Raw genomic sequence first — 18910 nt, 5'->3', positions numbered from 1 at the left:
TTTAGGAATAAGAATGTAAATCAGCTTAAATGGGCATTGTCCTTTTTTCTATATGGTCAGTGCTCCTGATACCCTTTCACTGTGATCACCCCAACCTCTACCATCACCAGTATGCTTGCACCATTTCTGCATTGACACAATACACTCAAGCTTCCATCCTCAAGTATTTATTGTAGTTACTATGGCACCAGCAATCAGAATAGGCAATTATATATACACACAGATATATATGCTAATGGTGCTACTGTTACACAGCACCACACTAACATTGCACGTAATCATCCTGACAGTAGAATCAGCTGTGGTACCAACACAAACATAAGTTTTCCAGTCAATAGGAAACACAGCTTCAGAAAGCCAGGACTAGAAATAACTCACAGATCCAAGAATTATACTATAAATGAATATTTAGATGTTTGCACATGGAAAGCAATTTACGCTTTGTTCCAAAGATATTTTAAATATCTGTCTCAGATGAGGAGCAGAACAGAAACGGTAGTTAAGATAGAAAACTGACATTGGGGAAGCAAGACTCAGAGGCACAAAATGCATTTCCTGAAGTGATTTTGTTGATCCTTTGCTCCTGAAGTGATGCTACATCATGCTGGTGCGGGAATTGCAAAGAGAAAGATGAAAATTAAGTTTAATGGATGGAGAGAAATAAATGTAGCAGAAGAAGAAATAATTAGGATATGGCAATTTAAAAACAGGCATTAACCTAGTACATGGGGTTTCAAGACAAAAAGCAAAGAATGCATACCTAGAAATACGCAGCCAAACAGACTTGCGCATTCACAAGATGAGGTAACAACTGGCAAGATTCATTCTCAGCCAGAGGTAGTTATATTTAATCATGGTTTCACCAGAGCTCAGCTATTGACCTATTCCTAAACCTTCCTCAAACCACACCCCACACTACTCCAGTGCCTCCAGATTTCCCTCACTCTTACCCCTAAAAGCCCAGCACATGCAAAGCAGAAGCTCTGAGCAAAGCAGAAAGAAGAAATCAGACACATGACAATATTTCCTCAGGAAACACTTCCATGTCAGCAATTTTGGGGTGAGGGACTTGGAGGCAGCCATTAATAGCTTAAAGCCTCAGAAAATGATGAGCATGTTCTTACTTTGGAAGAAAACTGAAAAAAATGTTATTGCAGTATCTCAACTGATTTCATTGCAGACCTGATGCAGCAAATATTTGTTATTATTTATTGCATTTTATTTAAAAGAGTTAGAAGCAGTGTCTAGAAATCAAAATCCAAGTAGGTTTGTTTTAGAATCCCTCTGGACATTAGTAACTTTGCCCCGTCAGTATGCTAGCTGGTATGCAGAAACTACCCGCAGGGCACCGTAACTGTAAGGCCGTTTACATAAGCAAATACCTTCTTATTAGTCAAGAGAAGGTGCAAGTCACCTCAAATCCGAGACACAATGCAAAATACCACAGATCAAGCGTGCCACCCAACAGATTAAGGAAAAATAAGTGTCTTGATAAAAGTCTTTAAAATTTAGTAAGTTATTCAAAGGAAAATTAGTTCAGCTATCAAATCCGTTTGGGGAGACAAACCTGGGGTAAGACTCATATCCAGATAAACCTACAAGAGACAAGAAGAAATACACAGAAAATACTAGCACCACACAATTCACAGAGTAACATCAAGCAGTGGTACACTTCTCAGTGTAAAAAAAATAAATATCCTTATGGGAACACGCAAAACTAGCACTGCAGTACACAGTTGGTAGAAAGTGACTTGTACAACCACCTGAAGAAGGCATTTATTACATATCACATGTAGCCAAGTTACATAATTGATAATTTTATTACAAAGCTATAAAAGACACGTCATCTTTTGCCTTACATCCATTGCATTTCATAGATTGAACAGTTGTTCAACTGTTGTCCTGACCCCGTTTTTTACCCCAATGTTATTGTTAATGCAGTCTCTTACACAAGACATTTAAGTTTCTAAATAGTTCTCTGTGCAAATTCCAAATTCTGTGAAAGGTGTGAACTAGTCAAACTCCATTTAAAGTAATGGCATTTTGAATTGGGACACTTAGAAATACTGGTTTCATGTGTTCACCAGCAAATGATTGCTTAAATTCTCCATAAGGCAACTAGCTATACTTTGGTGGAGAGTGTACACTCCTAATAAACAGGTATGAATTACACACATTATTAACTTCACTGCTGCCAACAGCTTTCTGACTAGACCTGAGGTTAAATGCTTGCTAACAATGACAGAATTAAATAAACCACAAATTGAAAAAAAAAAAAAAAAACACAACACATTAAAGTATTAAGACCACAAGAACTCTGCTGCAAAGTTACTTAGCGAAGCCTGAGCAGAGGACTGCCCAAACCCAATCTCTGTAATACAACAACTTAGCAAGAGTTTAGATGACTCACAAATTTTGCACCGAATTTCAGACCGGATACAGTAAGTGCAGCAGCAAGTTTTCCTCAAGAGGCTAGGGAGAAAGGATTAATCTGAAAGTCTCTAGTTCCTCACTACTTGTTTCAGTTCCTCAACAGATCTTTTTATAGCTAACCTTCTGCATGGCCTAAGGAAGAACTGCCTTTGAAATTTCACAGGCAGCTCTCTGCAGCAAAGGTGCTGCAATTCACCAGGTCATTGGATCAGTCAACACACTAAGAGTTGTTGTTCTGTTGTTCTTTGAGCTGCAGAATTAACAAACCAGAATTGTGTTTTACTTAGTTAAGCTCTGTTAACAAAGAATTTAAGCCTCAAATACCACTTCAAAACAACCGCTAATTGATGGAAGCTCATCTGTATCCTTTCCTAAATCACAGCAACTGCAACACTGTTCTCCTCAGGAACCCTGTGACAGTAGAGTTTAAGTTTATTAAAAAAATAACAATAGTAAAAAAGAAGATTAGCAACAGAATGCTTACTGCATAACTTCCTGAAAGACAATCACAAATATATAGCAAGTGCTTCTGCCTAACAAAACAAGGAGAATGCAAAGGACATTCATAAAATCCCTGATTCTTAAACTATGGTCAAATCAGCCACAGGAGCAATCGAATAAAGCAGCAAGCTAAAGTTTCTGCAAGTTTTCCTGAAGCAGTGGTGACGTTATTTCTGTGGTCAGAGTCACAAACTATCACTTTTGGCAGAAGTGTTCAACTGTGCCTGCAGTGAGGTTTCTGACCCTGTAACTCATGATCATTACCAGCAGCAATAGTTTCCTCTCAAGCCACCTGGCTGAAAACCTGACCAACCCGCACTATTATAAGACACTACTTACACTGTCAAATGTTCCTATTCCCTGCTCACCTACTGTGACACAAAATTATATGATTTATATCAGGAATTGATGTCCAATATGCATTGAATGTGCTTCAATTTTCATGGCAATGAAAGCCATGCTTTCACAGGAACAGAAGCAGAAGCCTATGTGAAGCCAACAAAAGCCTACAAAAACAGGGAGAATTCACCATCAACAAACAACAACACGAGTCAAGATCCCACGTAAGAGGTAAATGCATTTATTTTAAATGCTATTAAGTATTTCAGGTACAGTTAGTGTTAACCCAAGTATCTGAGCTTTAAAAGTTATTCGAGCAATGTAGAATCATTGAACAGCTTGGGTTGGAAGGGGCCTCAAAAGATCACCAGGTGCAACCTTTTTGTTGATTTATTCAACAACATATCTATGCTGCTGTTTAATCACAACACAGAAGTGTTTGAATGGTTTACCTGACTGTTTCTGCAGTGGCCAGTGATAACGTGAGGCAAAACTAAAGCTTTGGGTTATGATTTAAGGTTCTGAAGCATTTGCAATTTGTCCTTCTCCTCAAGTCTCAAAACAATTAAATATGATTTATCTGTATCTTCATACTCTACCAATGAGTAATAAGTAATTTATCTAAATCCCTACTGACCACTTAATTGTTATCTGGACCGTAAACCAGTAACTTGGGAGAGAGGAGTAAACAAGTAGTAGCATTTGCGTAAAGACTTGCACAGCGCACAGTGCTACTTCTCATCTGCTGAAAAGCCGTAAAAGAAATTTCTCTGGTATTCATGGGATTTCTATGAAAGCTGGTTTCCATGGAGAGACACCTGACTTTCTTTGAAGCAATAAACAAGCTGTTTATTGCTTTCAATTTGTGAGCATTGAAACGACCTTGCAGATTAAAAAAGACCAAACCTTACACGAAATACAAATGATAATTAGCAAGTCAAATGCATTAGGACAGGTTGATACAGCTCTCCTAATGGCATTAAGGCTAAAATTAAAATCGTGCATCTTTCACTCTCTTGCAATCCCAGCAGGAAAATGCATTAAATTGCTTCAGTGCTTACACTTTTGAGTTTGCCTGGTGTTTTGTTTTATACTGCTCCACTACCGTATCTGTGACAAATCTGAAAGATATGAAAGGATTAAATCACAGTTCCTCAGAAACGTCTAATAGGTTCAGTCGGAATCTATTCCCCTGTAGTACTTCTGTGCAAATATTTCCTTGTCTATCCATTATTTCATGCTGCACATTTAAAAAAAAAAAAAAAAAAAAAAAAGATTTTGGAGAATTCCTGGTTTGATGTTTTCTGAAAAAAAAGAAAATATGATTTTTCAAGTAAAAACATTCTTATTTACAAATGTATGCTTAAATAGGGCTGCTATTTATTCTTGATGTCATAAGAAAAAGAACAAATATACAGGTACAGACAAATTCCACAAATTATAGCCAAGAAGTTAAAGCAATTGCTACATGTTCAGTTGAAGCTGCTATTTAATTTTCTACAATAGCTTTATTCGGAAACACGGGGCTTTTACTTTCACAGTAATGATATTTACATCACAGTGCTTTTCAGCGAGTGATCTATAATTTTTTTCACAATAGAAAATCTAAGGCACAGAAGAGGCAAAATGATTCATCAGAGAGCATACAGGTCAGTGAGAGCTTCAAGGATAGAATTCAGTCTTCAGTCTGTGGCCCAATGTCCTACTTACCCTGTCACACCACCTCCTCAGGTTAATAATAGCTAATACCATGGATTTACAAACTAATTCTTACAGACACTTCTGTAAAATAAGCAGGCATCAACCCCATTTTACAAAGAAGAAAACACAAAGTACTAAATCTTCAGTACTCTAAATACCTTCTGCAATCCCATTACTACTGTATTCATACCCAGTGTAAATTCAGATAAAGATACATACAGCATTTTTGCCCAACCACTCTGAATTCTAAACTCCAGAAACTAAAAGACTTGTCTAAAGCCTGAGAGTAAGTCTGCGGCATAATGAAATGAAAATGGAGGATTGCTTAATTCACAATCCATGCCTAACACATCTCTTCGTCTGCGTAACAGCCTTTTGATACTTAAAGGGGTCTTATAAAAAGGATGGAGAAGGACTCTTCACTGGGGCAGACGATGATGAAACAAGGGGGAATGGTCTTAAACTAAAAAAGATTTATACTAGACATGAGGAAAAAATTTTTCACTCTGAGGGTGGTAAGGCACTGGCACAGGCTGCCCAGAGAAGCTGTGGATGCCCCATCCCTGGAGGCGCTCAAGGCCAGGCTGGATGGGGCTTTGGGCAGCCTGGGCTGGTGGGAGGTGTCCCTGCCCATGGCAAGGGACCTGGAACTGGTCCCTTCCAACCCAAACCCAAACCATTTAACGACTCTATGAAAATCTGAATTCCTTAAAATAAGGCAGGATACTGGTTCAAGACATAGAATCAAGCAAAAGAGCACCAGAAAAATCTCAAGATTTCTATTCCCATCTTTCTAACAAGCAGCTTTAAGTAAATACTTCCAAAAACAAATTTTGGATACTATTTCTTCACATTGGCATATTTCATTCCCTCCTTGTGTTCAGACTGCACACAAGTACAAAAAAGAGGATGACAAATAACATTTCTTATTATGGGTGTTGAATAATGCCAAGTCAGTTCTTACTCTAATTTTCTAAAATATCTAACGTTTATTATAAACGTGGAAACAGTATTTACTCAAAAGAATGGTGCATATATAAAAAAAAGTCTATGTAAAACCAGGAAACAACCAAAGAACTACATTCCTACTTCAAAAATCAGAATCACACCTACATGTTTTCCACACAGATGGGGAGAAGAGTGAGAAGTCTGTAAAAGACAAACCTTATCAACGCTGAATAACTGAAATAGTGCGTGGCCACGTTGATAAGATATTTTAATTCCAGCACAGTGTGGCCCCGCAGCTCCAATGCTACAGTCATTCAATCAACAAGCAATTAAACCCTTCAGGGATTCAGAGCTACCAAAGCAGTATCATGGATACACCTAACAATCTTTATGCACAATGCAGAGATAATTAATAAGCAATCAAACTCCAGTCACCTGAACAATATGGCCCAGTTAGGCCTAGGTTACACCAGGACTCAGGCTGCTTTGAAGACTCCCACCTCTGCAGTCACAGGGTTCAGTATGCGTGGGGCAGGGAGGGGGCTGTGGAGGGGCTCTCCCTCCCACCTCACCTCCAAGCTGCTCTGAGCTGAGTGGCACAAAGCTGCAGGACTGATTTGGGAACAAACCACAGCAATCGATGCAATACGCTCCAGGTTTGTCTGTCTGCTCTGCACAGCCTCTGTTTTCACCATGCATGCAGTTTCTACCAAGACTCCTCCTGCTGCAGACTGCGGGCTCCATACAACAGAAATGGCATGGGGAAAGTTGCTGTGCACACCATATCTTGGCATGGCAGCTTACAGATACCTGGGCTCTACGACTTCTTATCTCTTTCCTCATGTTGCATCTGCTCTCAAGAATACTCTGTTCCCATGCTCTGCCTTCATCAGCCTGCTGCAAAGCCACAGCAATGCAGCCACACAACCAGGAGGCTCCAAAAACTGCACGTTTCATCTCGCTGCTTCCTTTCCTGTGGAACAGAGCTTGATTCCAGCACAATAAACGTAGGGACTACGTTCATTGCTTTATTTGTCTCTGGCAATGTGCAGAACCTGCTCCTCTCCAGCTATCAAGCATAATCTTCAGTTCACTCTCAGCTACAGTTACCAAGTAAGTTTCTGCCATTTTGACTAAAACTAGTTCAGTTATTTTCCATGGGGTGAATCGAGGCCTCGCTGCAAGCTGCAGTACTACTGCTCACCTCAGTAACAGCACACACACAAAGACAACTTTTAAATGTAGCGACCAAGTATTGTCACTCACCGTTATCAGTTTCTCATTCACACTTCTTGTCACTAAAAATATTTCTAAAATATCAGTGGTAGAGCCGCAGGTAGAGCTTTTTCCCAAGTAAAAGCATTCAAATAGCAATATACGGCATGGAGAACATGTGATTTCAAACAAATTATATTATCTGTGAGATCTCAAATTATTCACAATAGCATAAGTTAAAATTTAACATCTATCAAGATAGAAACTTAGCTTTAGGTGACAGAAGGGCATGGGTTTTTTTTTTTTAGTCTAAATGTGGATTTTTTTCAAACACTTATTACAAACTATTCCATTTTTATGAGCACAAATATGTATCAAGGGTGTATAAGAAAAGCTATAGTAGCTCATTTCTAATTCAGCTGCAAATTTTCATCTAAATACTTAATGAATGATATTTGAAGATACACGAACCACCTCTCTGCTTAATAACCAGACTGCTGCTCTAGATCAGAACTCATTGTATGAACATCATTAGCCTTGAATAGATTTCTACCCTTTCTTTGTTCTTATGTTTATTTTCTAATACAAGAGATTCAGGTCTTCCCATGTGTTCACACCACCAATGTACAGATTTGTATAAAAATTAATTGCTGCATCACTGCATATCTCCTAGAAACATCACAGTAACAGATGACACTGAAATCCTGCAAATTTCTGGGGACCTTGAGAAATCAGACACACAACTGCCATAAATCCTTAGACCCAGCTACACTTGACAAACAATTTTAAACTGTTCCATCAGTATCGATTACTGAAAAAAAAAAATAATTATACTTTAAAGCCAAATCTGAGCCATCCTGATGATCATTTAAACACTGATTCATGCGCTCAGAACTGTGCTTCAAGTGAGAACAGTCTAAGTCATGTTCATCAGAACTGGATAGGCACAGACATTTCATGCAGGTTGTCAGGAGGAAGGAGTGGGGGAAAGTGATTCACACACACAAAAAAAGGACAGAAAAACCTGGAAGCACTAATTCAGAGCTCCTATTTTCCCAGATGAGTTACTTTCCACCATTAATAATCCTGCCCCATTTAAACTTCAAAATACCCAAAGTAATTAAGCTATGTTGTGCTTGCCAACTTGGAGAGGCACTTGGGAGTAATATGCATGTTAATCAGGAACATTAACTGCCAGACTGTATGAATTCTGCTTCTCATTACTCAATCTTTATTATTGTTATTTAGAACCGGTTTTCAGTCTGGGGAAAAAACCTCCCTCCTTCAAACAAGTTCATCTCTGAGAATATTTATTCTGAGCTATAAGACCCATTTGTTTTAGGGATGTGATGAATCCTTCCATAGTCGCCAGTCATTAAATAGCTTCTTGCTATCAAGAAACAAATAAAGATGCAGGACATCATCATTTCAATTGCCTAGCAACACCTCTTCTAACATCACATTTTGACAAGTGGTTGAAGCCTTTTCTAGCAGGAAGGAGTTGCTCCAGCACAAGGACTACCAGAGTCAAGAATCAGCTCTACCTTTCTTGATGGCCAGCTTTGTTCTTACAATCTGAATTTCCATGTAAGTGAAATCCTTATCTCTATTCATAGGAAAGTCAGATGATGCATGCAACATATTTTGAAACCTTCCTCACTATAGGCTCAGTCTAGCAAGGTATAAGGTAAAGAAAAATGACAAGCAGCTTTCATCATGCCAGATCTACCATAATATAGCAACTAGGGTTGAAATGCACCAGACTATAAAATTCTTACCTCATTTGATATCAGCAGATTTCTTGAGCTGAGTCTTTTACTCTACAGAGCTTACTACTGAGAACTTTGGGCAATGAAAATAAAAGCAAAACCATCGTGTAGATCTTAAAATACACATATGAAGTTACCCAACGCTTTTTCAACCCATACAACAAAGGTTTGGAATGAATGTAGCAAAAGAGATACAAAGCTCTCTCTCAGAGTCTATTTTTAATGTGAAGTAACTCTTTTAGCAAGAAGTAACCACTCAAATTTTTAGTAAAGATCTTATTTCTTTCAAGTATCTTTACCCAACTTTATCATTTTTCAAAAGGCTGTCAGTTTATAAGAAAATTCAAATAATTCTGTTTTGCTATCAAAAAGATACTAGAAGTTTAAATACTTGATTAAACGTGAATTCTCTTTATTATATAATGTGGTTTTGGACTACCTTTCAACTTTGAAGGTTGAGAATCCAGCATTTTATCAGGAAGGTGTTTTAATTTAGATAATAAGTTGTGGCATTGTCTAGTAAGCCATGATTTGTTAAAATGCACATACAGTTCTAGTATTCAATTTGTTAATAAATCAAATCTTACCTGGGAATTCACTGTACATCTTACTTCTATGTATACACATACCCACATGGGCTCTTACATATGCTTCTTCTTTCCACTGTACAAGCAATACTGTTTTCATACATGAGAATTCAAAGAGTTCAACATAGCTTAACTTTAAACATTTTTACAATACATCTGGCAAAACCCAACCCTTCCCTTCTATTAGAACTCAGTTCTGTATTACTCCCAACAACATACAAATGTCATACTTTATTTAAAAGAAAAAAAGTAAGAGTCACCTTTCAAAAGCTGATTCAGGTCCATGGCATCATGCAAGACTTTTCGACTATATCTGCGGTCAAACTCCGAATCTGAATGGGGAAAAAAAATAAATCATGTAAGATTGGACTTCCCAGCCTCAGAGTTTTTAGAAATTATATTGTACTTAAATTCTTCAAAATTACCATATAGTTCTTGGCTCACGTTTTCTTGTCTTTTTATTTTTAATTTCTTGTCGTTTGAAGCTGCAAGTTCAAAAGACTGGATAGGACTGATGTCTGGAGTTGACAGAGGTGTTACATCGGTCACCGTGTCTTCAGACTCTTCCAGGTAATCGCCAAGCTTTGGTTTTCCTTCTGTTACTTTTATTGATGACTTGAATTTTTGTTTTGGAGACAGAAGAGCCACACTACAAGCATTCCTCTTTGAGGAAGAATGTGATGAATCCGATAAACAGCTATCAGAATCTGTATCAGAGCAATCCGTATCTGAGCTCGAAGATGAAGATGAGGAGGAAGAGGAGGAAGAAGAGGAGGAGGAGGAACTGATATTAGTGTATTTTTTACTAGCCTTTTTTGCGTTGTTTGACTGCTTAGCAGACTTTGGTCTAACCTTCTGTTTTTTGCCATCGTCACTACTGTCTTCTTCATCTGTATAATAGTCTTCTTCACCTTCTTTAACTATTTTGGGGATTCCAGCCAGAACACTTTCTGGCGTTCCCTTACTTGCTGCAGATCCTGTTCCAGATGTACCTGCGTTCTCTGAAGCTGGAGAAAGTGAGGAAGATGAAGCATCCACTGGGTGGTCTGTGTTGCTTTCTAGGGACTGATCCCTCTGCAAATCTTCCTGCTTCTCTTTGCTTTCCTCCTCACAACAGTTTGCATCCTTTGTATTAGCAATCAAATCAGGGTCTGAAAGAATCACTTCCTTTGTACTTTCTTTCTCTATACATTCACCATTTTCTTCACTCTTCTTTTTCTCTTCCTCAAAATCACTGTCAAAGAAAGCATGATCCACTTCACCATCTGATACATCTTCAAAGCGATCCATACTGAAACACCAAGTGTCTCCTGCAACCACCAGAAAAGGTTTCCAAAGGTTAGCATAAGAAAAGATACAAGCACACTTTCAGTATAATAGTTTTGTTCTTTATTCTCTTAGCTCTTGTCATTTATAATTCTGCATTTAATTATGTTACATAGCTAGGGACAGCTCCATAGTTTAGTTTTATAACGAAATTTGGTTCTGCTTTATTGTACATGGCTTATGTACTTCTACTAGGCCAGTAAGCATTACTTCACACGAACAAAAACAATCGTGATTTCAAGACTTTCATCCCCAAGGAATTTGTCAAACACTTTTGATGGTACAGTGCCTTAACTACAGCAAGCATGTAGTTGAAGCGTCTGGGTTTTGTCCCTTTAAGCTAGAACCTCTCTGTATCATTGCTTTGGGTTTTGTTTTAGAAACCTTGGGTCTGTGCAGTGGTCCTCACCTTGCCTGAGGCAGTGGTCCAAACTGTGGACTTTCAGAATGAAAAGGAGGTGCAATTTCAATTTACATCAAAGATCCATGGCTCCCTAGGTTAAACTGTAATAGATGCAGGGTGTGTCAGCCTTAATCTTTTAGTTTGGATCAGGAGCCTGCTTTTCTTGGCAGTCCGTCCTCTACAATGCGCTGTGTAGCACAATAAGCAAACCTGATTCGTTTCAGATGAAACTAACCTCTAACATGTGCTCCAGGCACTAACCTAGCACACCCACACCAGTAGTTACCAGTCACTCCACAGGACCGGATAACAGCTCATCCTAACAAAAGGATAATTCATGCATCAGGTCCTCAGTGCTGGTATGCTCTACAGATCTGCTCCTGTCGTGTCATACTTCTTATGGAAACACACGGCGTTAGATCCTATGAAAATTGTGTATGTCGTAGGGGGGATATGACAGTTTCCACTCCTTATTAGGATATATACAGAACTAAAAAGAAAAAAATACAATGAAAACAGAAATAGTAACACAGACCGCTGTTCCCAGCTAGCTAGAAGCACTTTTCTCCCACTGTCACAGGTTATATATATATTTGATGTATTTATTGATTGCATTTTAAATTCTTCAGACTCAAGGAAACCAAGAACAAAGACAGTAGAAGCAACTAGGCAAGGCAGTAGAACAAGAATATTTCAAGAGGTGCTCTCCCTTAAACCCATACAATTTGTTGCCATGGCAAACAAGGGTGAAAAAGGAATTCCTAAGCTTGCTTTGAAAGTGCAAGACTATTCCCAAGAAAGCCTCTACTTAAAATTATTTCAAAACACAAGATTTTTCAAAGGTCACCGTCATTCAGTTATCTTGCCACTTCTCAAATACTGCTCTGCTTCAGGGATTTGAAATACGCACCCTAAGTACAAAAAGGCCAGTACAAAAGTAGAAGGTACGGAATCTCCTGTGGTTTTAAAATCCATGAAGACAAAGAACTGAAGAGATTTAATAAGTTAGATGTTGTATAAACCTGAAAACGCTAGGGAAAAAAACAAGCAAATGTCAGTTTTGGTGGCTTAAGAGAAACTCTTTAAGTACCTACAGCCTTGCAGAACATCAGAACAAAGGAATAAAACGCTTGGGAACCCTTAACTTGAAATGCTACAAGGAATTTGGAAACTTTTCCAATGCACGTCACTCACTGGGATCCCTGGCTTCAGGCAAGTTTGCACAGCCTGCAATGCCCAACTGCCATACCAATTCCTGCAAGGTTTCCTGGAGCAGCTTCCTAAAAGGATGATGCATTTGAATATATGAAAATGTACGTCACAGAAGAAGAATCAGAAGACAGTAACGTGACATTGCTTAGTTATGGCTGATAGGTAAGAGTGGGCACGTGGCATATTTCACTTGTCTCAAGCACATGGATGTGACCCACTGTTAGCACTGCTGTACGTACAGAAGCGTAAGGGGATAAGGCAACACCAGGTTTGCGGGTGGATGCAGACTCACTAGTACAGGTTGAAATATCAAACTCCGTTGTGTAACCCACTGTCAGGAAGTGTAAGTAAACTAGGATTATATTACAGGTGATGAGATACTCAGTGGTTGCACCGAGACTTCTCAGATGTTTCTTTGCAGAACACAACCTCTTGAGTGAAGAAGGGATTTAACTCCAGGTAGTGGCAAGAGGACAGAGAATAGATGACAAAATGTGACAGGAAGCAGCAAGGGGCCCATAAACTCCTGCCCACCTCCAGCACCAGCCAAGGAGCACATCTTCCCACTTCACGTGACTTACAAATCGCTGAACCATGAGTTCTCCACGAAGCCTGAGCCAGAACTGATTAATGGAGAAGGACTGCCATTACCAGAAGAAACGCAGTTATCAGCCTTGCTGTGCCTGAGGAGCAGCAGTCAGTTCAGCACCAAGCGCTCCTTCCACGTTCTGGCACAGCCCCGCAACTACTTCAGCCTTCTTCTTAATGGGAAACAGATGCGCTACATCGGTCCCTTTCTCTCACTGACACTCCTGATCATTCACAAGCTAAACTTTAATTAATTTTGTAGTTTCTGTTAAAAACAAATGGGAGGAAACAGATGAAGAGATGGTATTTTTTTGTTCCTATTCCCCTCACGCAGCCAGAAGGTCTTTAAGGGAGCTGGAATCTGCCAAGCAGCAGCAATACAGAATAAGCAATTTTGCTGATGAACCACGTCTAATTTAATAAACAAACTGTGCACACACAGCCCTTTCTATACAGGGCAGAATGTCATTTTATGTCTGTGAGAAGTACAGAGTTCTGCTAAGGGAACACTCATTAAAATACAGAACCAACAAGTGAAATCCTGAAAGCCCAGTAACCTGGAAACAGGACCAAACACTTCTCATTAACTGCTAATTCTAATAACCATTGCAATTATTTTCAGAAGATGTATGCTCTCTGTGGCTTCCTGTCATGAAACCTTCTATCAGAAGCAATAAGAAGACACCTTCTGGATGAAGGTTATCAACTTTCCTTCGTAAATATTATTGGTACTCGATCTGGACAGAACTAACAAAGCCAGAGAGCTACTCCCCCCCTGCACAGTCGCTGCTTCCCCTTTCAGCTGGAAGTTTCCAGCTTTCCAGAGCAGAGACCCACCCTCCCAATCTCAGACAGCAGAACCAAGTGTTTGAGAGCTAAGGGGCTGGAAGGTTAAAGTGTCTTAATTAAAGTTTTATACTGCCAGTGGCAGATGTTGGTTAGGATGTTCCCAAATCCTCTGGCTCTAGTTGCTGCCCCGCTGGCAGGGATCCTAATCCCTCATTAATGCTGACTGCCGAATTCTATGGTGTACCTGGAGAGGGTGAAAACGCTAACCACGTCATCTAACTTCCACGTGCAGAATGATAATCAGTGAACAAGTTACCATGTAAAAGCAAGCTAATTCAAAGCTAGCCCTTCCCCTCTTTCTCCTGCCCCTCCCTCCTTTGTTTTTGGCTGACACAAACAAGAAGTGAGCAAATTTGAAAGCGTCTAGGAAGGTGCAACAAAATTTCTAAGAAGATTGGAAAAGTACAACTTATGAGGGCTTGTTTTGCTTATAAGAGAGAAAACAGAGAAAGTATGAATCTTAAAATATGTAAAACAGACTGAACTAAAACTTAGTTTGTTCTCAGATACAATCACCATGTGTTCGAGATCAAGCAGTGCAGCTGCCCCCAGCCACATGCCTCGCTGTGCACACCCAGCCCTACTTACCTCCTCTTGAATGCGAGGTTTCGTTTTTGCTACCAAGAGCAACACAGCATGCAAAGGAGGAAGAATCTCTCACAGGAAACTATTTCCCACGAGGGAATTCCCCACTGAAAATTTTGCCATTGCTGCCCCTTTTCCTTCCCCCCCCCTCCTTGCCCTGGTTTTCTCCACTGCATACTCAAAGGGAAAAGCATTTTCTCTGCAGGCTGTAAAATACAGTCTATTAACTCTCAAACCTGTGTCAGGTCAGCCCTCACAAGAGCATTCTGTCTGTCTACAAACAGAGGCAGACCCACTGGAGATGCTCCACAGTACTCTGAATCCTTTAAAAGGATCCCAGCAGAAAGTCCTGGGTGTCCTGCCGATCCCAAGCAAGGATTCAGTTCAGCAAGTGGGCACTAGGAGCTCCTGGACCAGAGTCAATTGCCATCATCTGTTTGAGTAAACGAGAGCACATGACCACCACAGAGCCCTGGATGACCACAGGGCAAAGGCCTTGAAGTTAATGTACAAGAAGGAGAAGAAAAAAAATAGTTATACTTGATCAAAAAAACAAAACAAAACAAACAAAAAAAAAAAAAAAAAGAAAAAACAACATTCCCCTACTATGAAAAGCCAAAATATACTGAGGGATGTGGACCTGTAGCTTCAGGACTTCACTCTCACACACGCTCCCTGCTGCTACATGTCCTTCATTCTGTAATTCTGTTCTCCAGCAAAGGTTGCTTGGTTATGTTCCCACCAAACAAAAGGAGTGCAGATGACTGAGGAGGCCACAGTTCCTGCTGGGAAGATCTCTCCTGAGCTCTCCTAGAGGCCAAAGAGGACTCAGGATTGCGAAGGAAAGACACCAGCTCCAGCCACACGGACATGCTTGCTGAAGAAACAAGCAAAGAGATTTTTTTTTTTCCTTAGTGCATCCTAGCAAATGTTGTGGGAAGTGGTTAGTTTAGTTTTGCTCCTTAATAAACCTCATTCTCGTGAGAGGAAAGCCTGGGTTGGAGGCTACTGAGCTTAAACGATGACTGCGATGATGCCTGTGCAACAAGGCCATTGCTACTGCTTACTGTTGAGAAACCCAGGAAAATCGTCAGCAAACCCTCCAAACCCAGAGGGAACAGAAGCAGCTTAGAATAAAAATAAACAACAAGGAATCATATGCTGTCTGATAAAAACACCAGCAGCTTCTGGCCCTGCTTGTGAACATGGAGAAGTGATGCCACCCACACCCGTGGGCTGACTGCCACACACTGCTCCCCCTACCTGCAAGGGTCCACTGCTTGCAAGGTAATAAAAAAACAACTCCTCCTTTAGTGCAAAACTTGAGCAAATCCACCTCAAAAAGGCTGGGGTTACACGAGATATCACCCTGGTGCACCAGCCTAGGGATTCTGTCTTTCTTCCTTTAGGTGCAAGTACACCACTCAAACACAAGAAAAAAAATCACCAATATTTGTGCAATAACTGCCCCATTATCCCCACCTTGTAACAAACCACCTGTGCCTGCTCTGTGCTCCTGCCTCATTCACTGCAAACAGTAGAGATGTGTGCCAAAAATGCTGAGAATATACAGGCGTTCACCTGCCACAGTCGGGAAGCGAGGGCTCAAAAATAAAGCCCAAATAGAGGTCAAGACATTTTCATCCACGTGCTGACCATCCACATCATACACACGCTGTCCTTCCACACGGATCAATTAAATGCAAGTTTTGTGCCCACAATGCACCAAACACCTGTTAAAAACACCTGTGACAGCTGTTATCACCACTGGGGAAATACACACACACTTAAAGAGATGCGGACCACATTCTCCACAGCTGCTGAAGATGAGATGTAATTCACGTATTCTCAGTGAGGATGTTTCTATCCAAGAGGAAGAGGCACTGACTGGTACAGGTGAGCAGAGGGAAGTACATTAGTACAGTCTCTAAATCAATAGACAAAGAACAGCTTAAACAACTACCGCTCAGTCCCAGTACATGCACTTTGCCTCAGAGTGTGTGCAGGGCAAATGAGGTAGAGACCTCTCAAGATCCTCTTGCATTATATTTTTATGACTTCTTCATTTCTTCAGATGAGAAGCCTTACTATGGAAAAACAGGTAAAATACTGGAATGTAGGGCTGTCTTTTAAATGCATCATGATCTGGGTGGGCTTCCTGGGATTCTCTTTAGTATGTTATTAAAATAAAATGCTTCAAGATTGCCAAATGCCCACCACCAAATCACCACCACTGCAAAATACCCACCACCACCATCAGTTCAGACTGCTAGATGGGAAATACCTCTGTCAAGAAAGATAGGGCTTGTTTTAGACCTTTACTATCACCAGTCTTGGCTGAGCATGAGACCAGGAAAGCAAAGAACAAAAATGCTTTAAAGAGCAGCTCTGGTGGAAGCACTGAGGGTACACCTGTTATCATAACGGCCTGCCATTTCCCATAAATCTGAGGAGATATTACTGCAGCTTTTGAAAGCCTCCTTGAAGAAGTACTTCTATGTACTGCTGGGTCAAGTCTCTAGATTTATGTCCCCAAATTCCTTGTTGTCTCCTTTTCTGCGCTCTCCATTTCACACCATTCCAAGCAATATCTAGGCTGAGAAAACACAAAGGAACAACACAAGCACAACAAAACAACTAAGAAAAATCACTGAAAGAGCTCAAAGCATTCCAAAAAAATGAGTCCTACGATTTGAAGACTATTTTATGAATCCATTCTTCAACTAACATCCGGTGATTAATTTTCTAGTAACTATGACTTCATTATAGTCTTCAAACAGTTTCTCTGAAGAATTTCACTTTCTGTGCAACTTTTTTCTCCCTCCACTGTTGACTCCAGTGATCAGTCGCTACCAAGAAGCTTCGTATACTGGAGAAAGAGATTAACTTTTTCCACAGAAGCAATAATGCACAAAACACATTTGATGCTCTATATTGAGCACCTTGTAACAGAAAAACGCAGAGCTCCAACAGAAACTTAGCACTCCTATTTCTGTTATAACCATTCCAACCTGCAGCTTTCTTGCCTGCTACGTTTCCATGAACATTGCAAACTTTTAACCACAAGGTTTATAAATATATAAATGTCCAACTGCAAACACTAAATACTTCTTGTACGTTTTGTAGTATGAAGGGACAAATAAGAGCATTTGCATACTACAACAAAAACCAGCTTCTAAAAAATTGGATTCAAGAGAACAACACTGGAAACACTTCAGCAAGGCATTAAAGATAGTTTCAGTTGTAGTTTAGTATGTCTTAAGGCATAACATATTTTAAAGTGCTGACTTTCTTAATATGTTGTGGAAACCTGAGAACAAACGGGGCTTCACAAGCACGACACAGGTTGCTGTTTGTATCACCTCGCTGAGAGACTTGGGAAGGGATTCAGTTATTCTGCTCAACTGCAGGGGCCACACAAATGACAGGCAGGGAAGGCCCAGGATTTACAGTTACTTCTTCTGTGGCTTCCACACAAATCCGTACGGGTGCCTGGTTATTTGGTGGCTGGTTATTCTTCCAAACTACTTGGTTCCCATCCTGGGACCCAGCAGTGAAGAACACAGCCCTGGGCTACAATACCATCGCCCTGAGGAAATGACAAAGACGCAACTCGCGATGATTTTTACCACACTCTGAGACGAGCTATTTACAGGAATCGCTTCGGCTGACTTCGTGCCTACCCCGGCGGCTCCAGGCCAGCAGGAGCCCCCCCATACAGCACGCACCCGAGGGACACCCACATACGCGTCGCTCAGGCGGCGACCCAAGTAGCGAGACAGCGAACTCCCTCATAAAATAACACACAAATAAACAGCAGCAGTACAGAAACGCGCTCCCCACCTTGCTCGAGATGGCATTTGAGGGCAAAACTGGCCAGAGGCGGGGGAAGGGAAACGCCACACACCCGCTCTCCGGGCTCCTTCCTCAGCCCCCGGCAGGGACCCCGGCGGGCCGGCAGCCCCGGGCGAGCAACCGCCGCCTTCTCCTCCCCCCCCCCCCGGCTTCGTTGTGGTAACGGCGCGGGGGCCGGGGCGGTACTCACACGGCCGGGCCGAGAGAGAGCAGGGCAATGGGGGAACGGCGCCGCTCCGCCGCCGTCTCGCTGAGAGCCTCCTGCGCCGCCCGGGCCGGCCCCCTCGCGTCGCCGGGCGGGGAGAGGCGGTGCTTGAGGGGGAGGGAAGGGAGCCGAGGGCCGGGAGGGGGCTCTCGGGTTCCTCCCCTCCTTCCTCAGCCCTCCGGGGATGGGGGAGGCGGTTGGGGTGCTCGATGAGGGGATGGTGCCAGCGCTGAGGGGATGGCGCCAACGCTGAGGGGATGGTGCCAACGCTGAGGGGATGGCGCCAACGCTGAGGTGGTGGTGTCTCAGGTTGAGGTGGTGGTGCTCCTGGTTGAGGTGATGAGGTCTCACATGAAGGTGATGGAGACAAATTTGAGGAGCAGATGGAAGTACC

At 41.3% G+C, this 18910-nt stretch overlaps 1 protein-coding gene across 3 annotated transcripts in view; it reads right to left on the bottom strand.

Moving 5' to 3' along the window:
- The window catches only part of CFAP97 (cilia and flagella associated protein 97), a 28351-nt gene extending 9773 nt beyond the window's left edge, over nt 1–18578 (bottom strand). The window contains exons 1-3 of one of the 3 annotated variants that reach the window (XM_082758692.1): nt 18502–18578; nt 9919–10803; nt 9754–9825 (exon numbers count right to left, since the gene is read on the bottom strand). In XM_082758692.1, the coding sequence (XP_082614818.1) occupies nt 9754–9825; nt 9919–10783 (937 nt within the window). In that variant the 5' untranslated portion in view covers nt 10784–10803; nt 18502–18578. Of the gene's footprint in view, nt 1–9753; nt 9826–9918; nt 10804–11228; nt 11248–18299; nt 18419–18501 lie in introns of those variants that run through there. The other 2 variants (XM_082758693.1, XM_082758694.1) reach the window with 2 other exon arrangements.
- Nucleotides 18579–18910: the final 332 nt, after the last annotated feature.

This window comes from Aythya marila (genome assembly GCF_965140915.1).
Source record: "Aythya marila genome assembly, chromosome: 4".
Classification (NCBI taxonomy): domain Eukaryota; kingdom Metazoa; phylum Chordata; class Aves; order Anseriformes; family Anatidae; genus Aythya; species Aythya marila.
The sequence above is the reverse complement of the archived record's forward strand: the minus strand, read 5'-3'. Positions and strand labels throughout refer to the sequence as shown.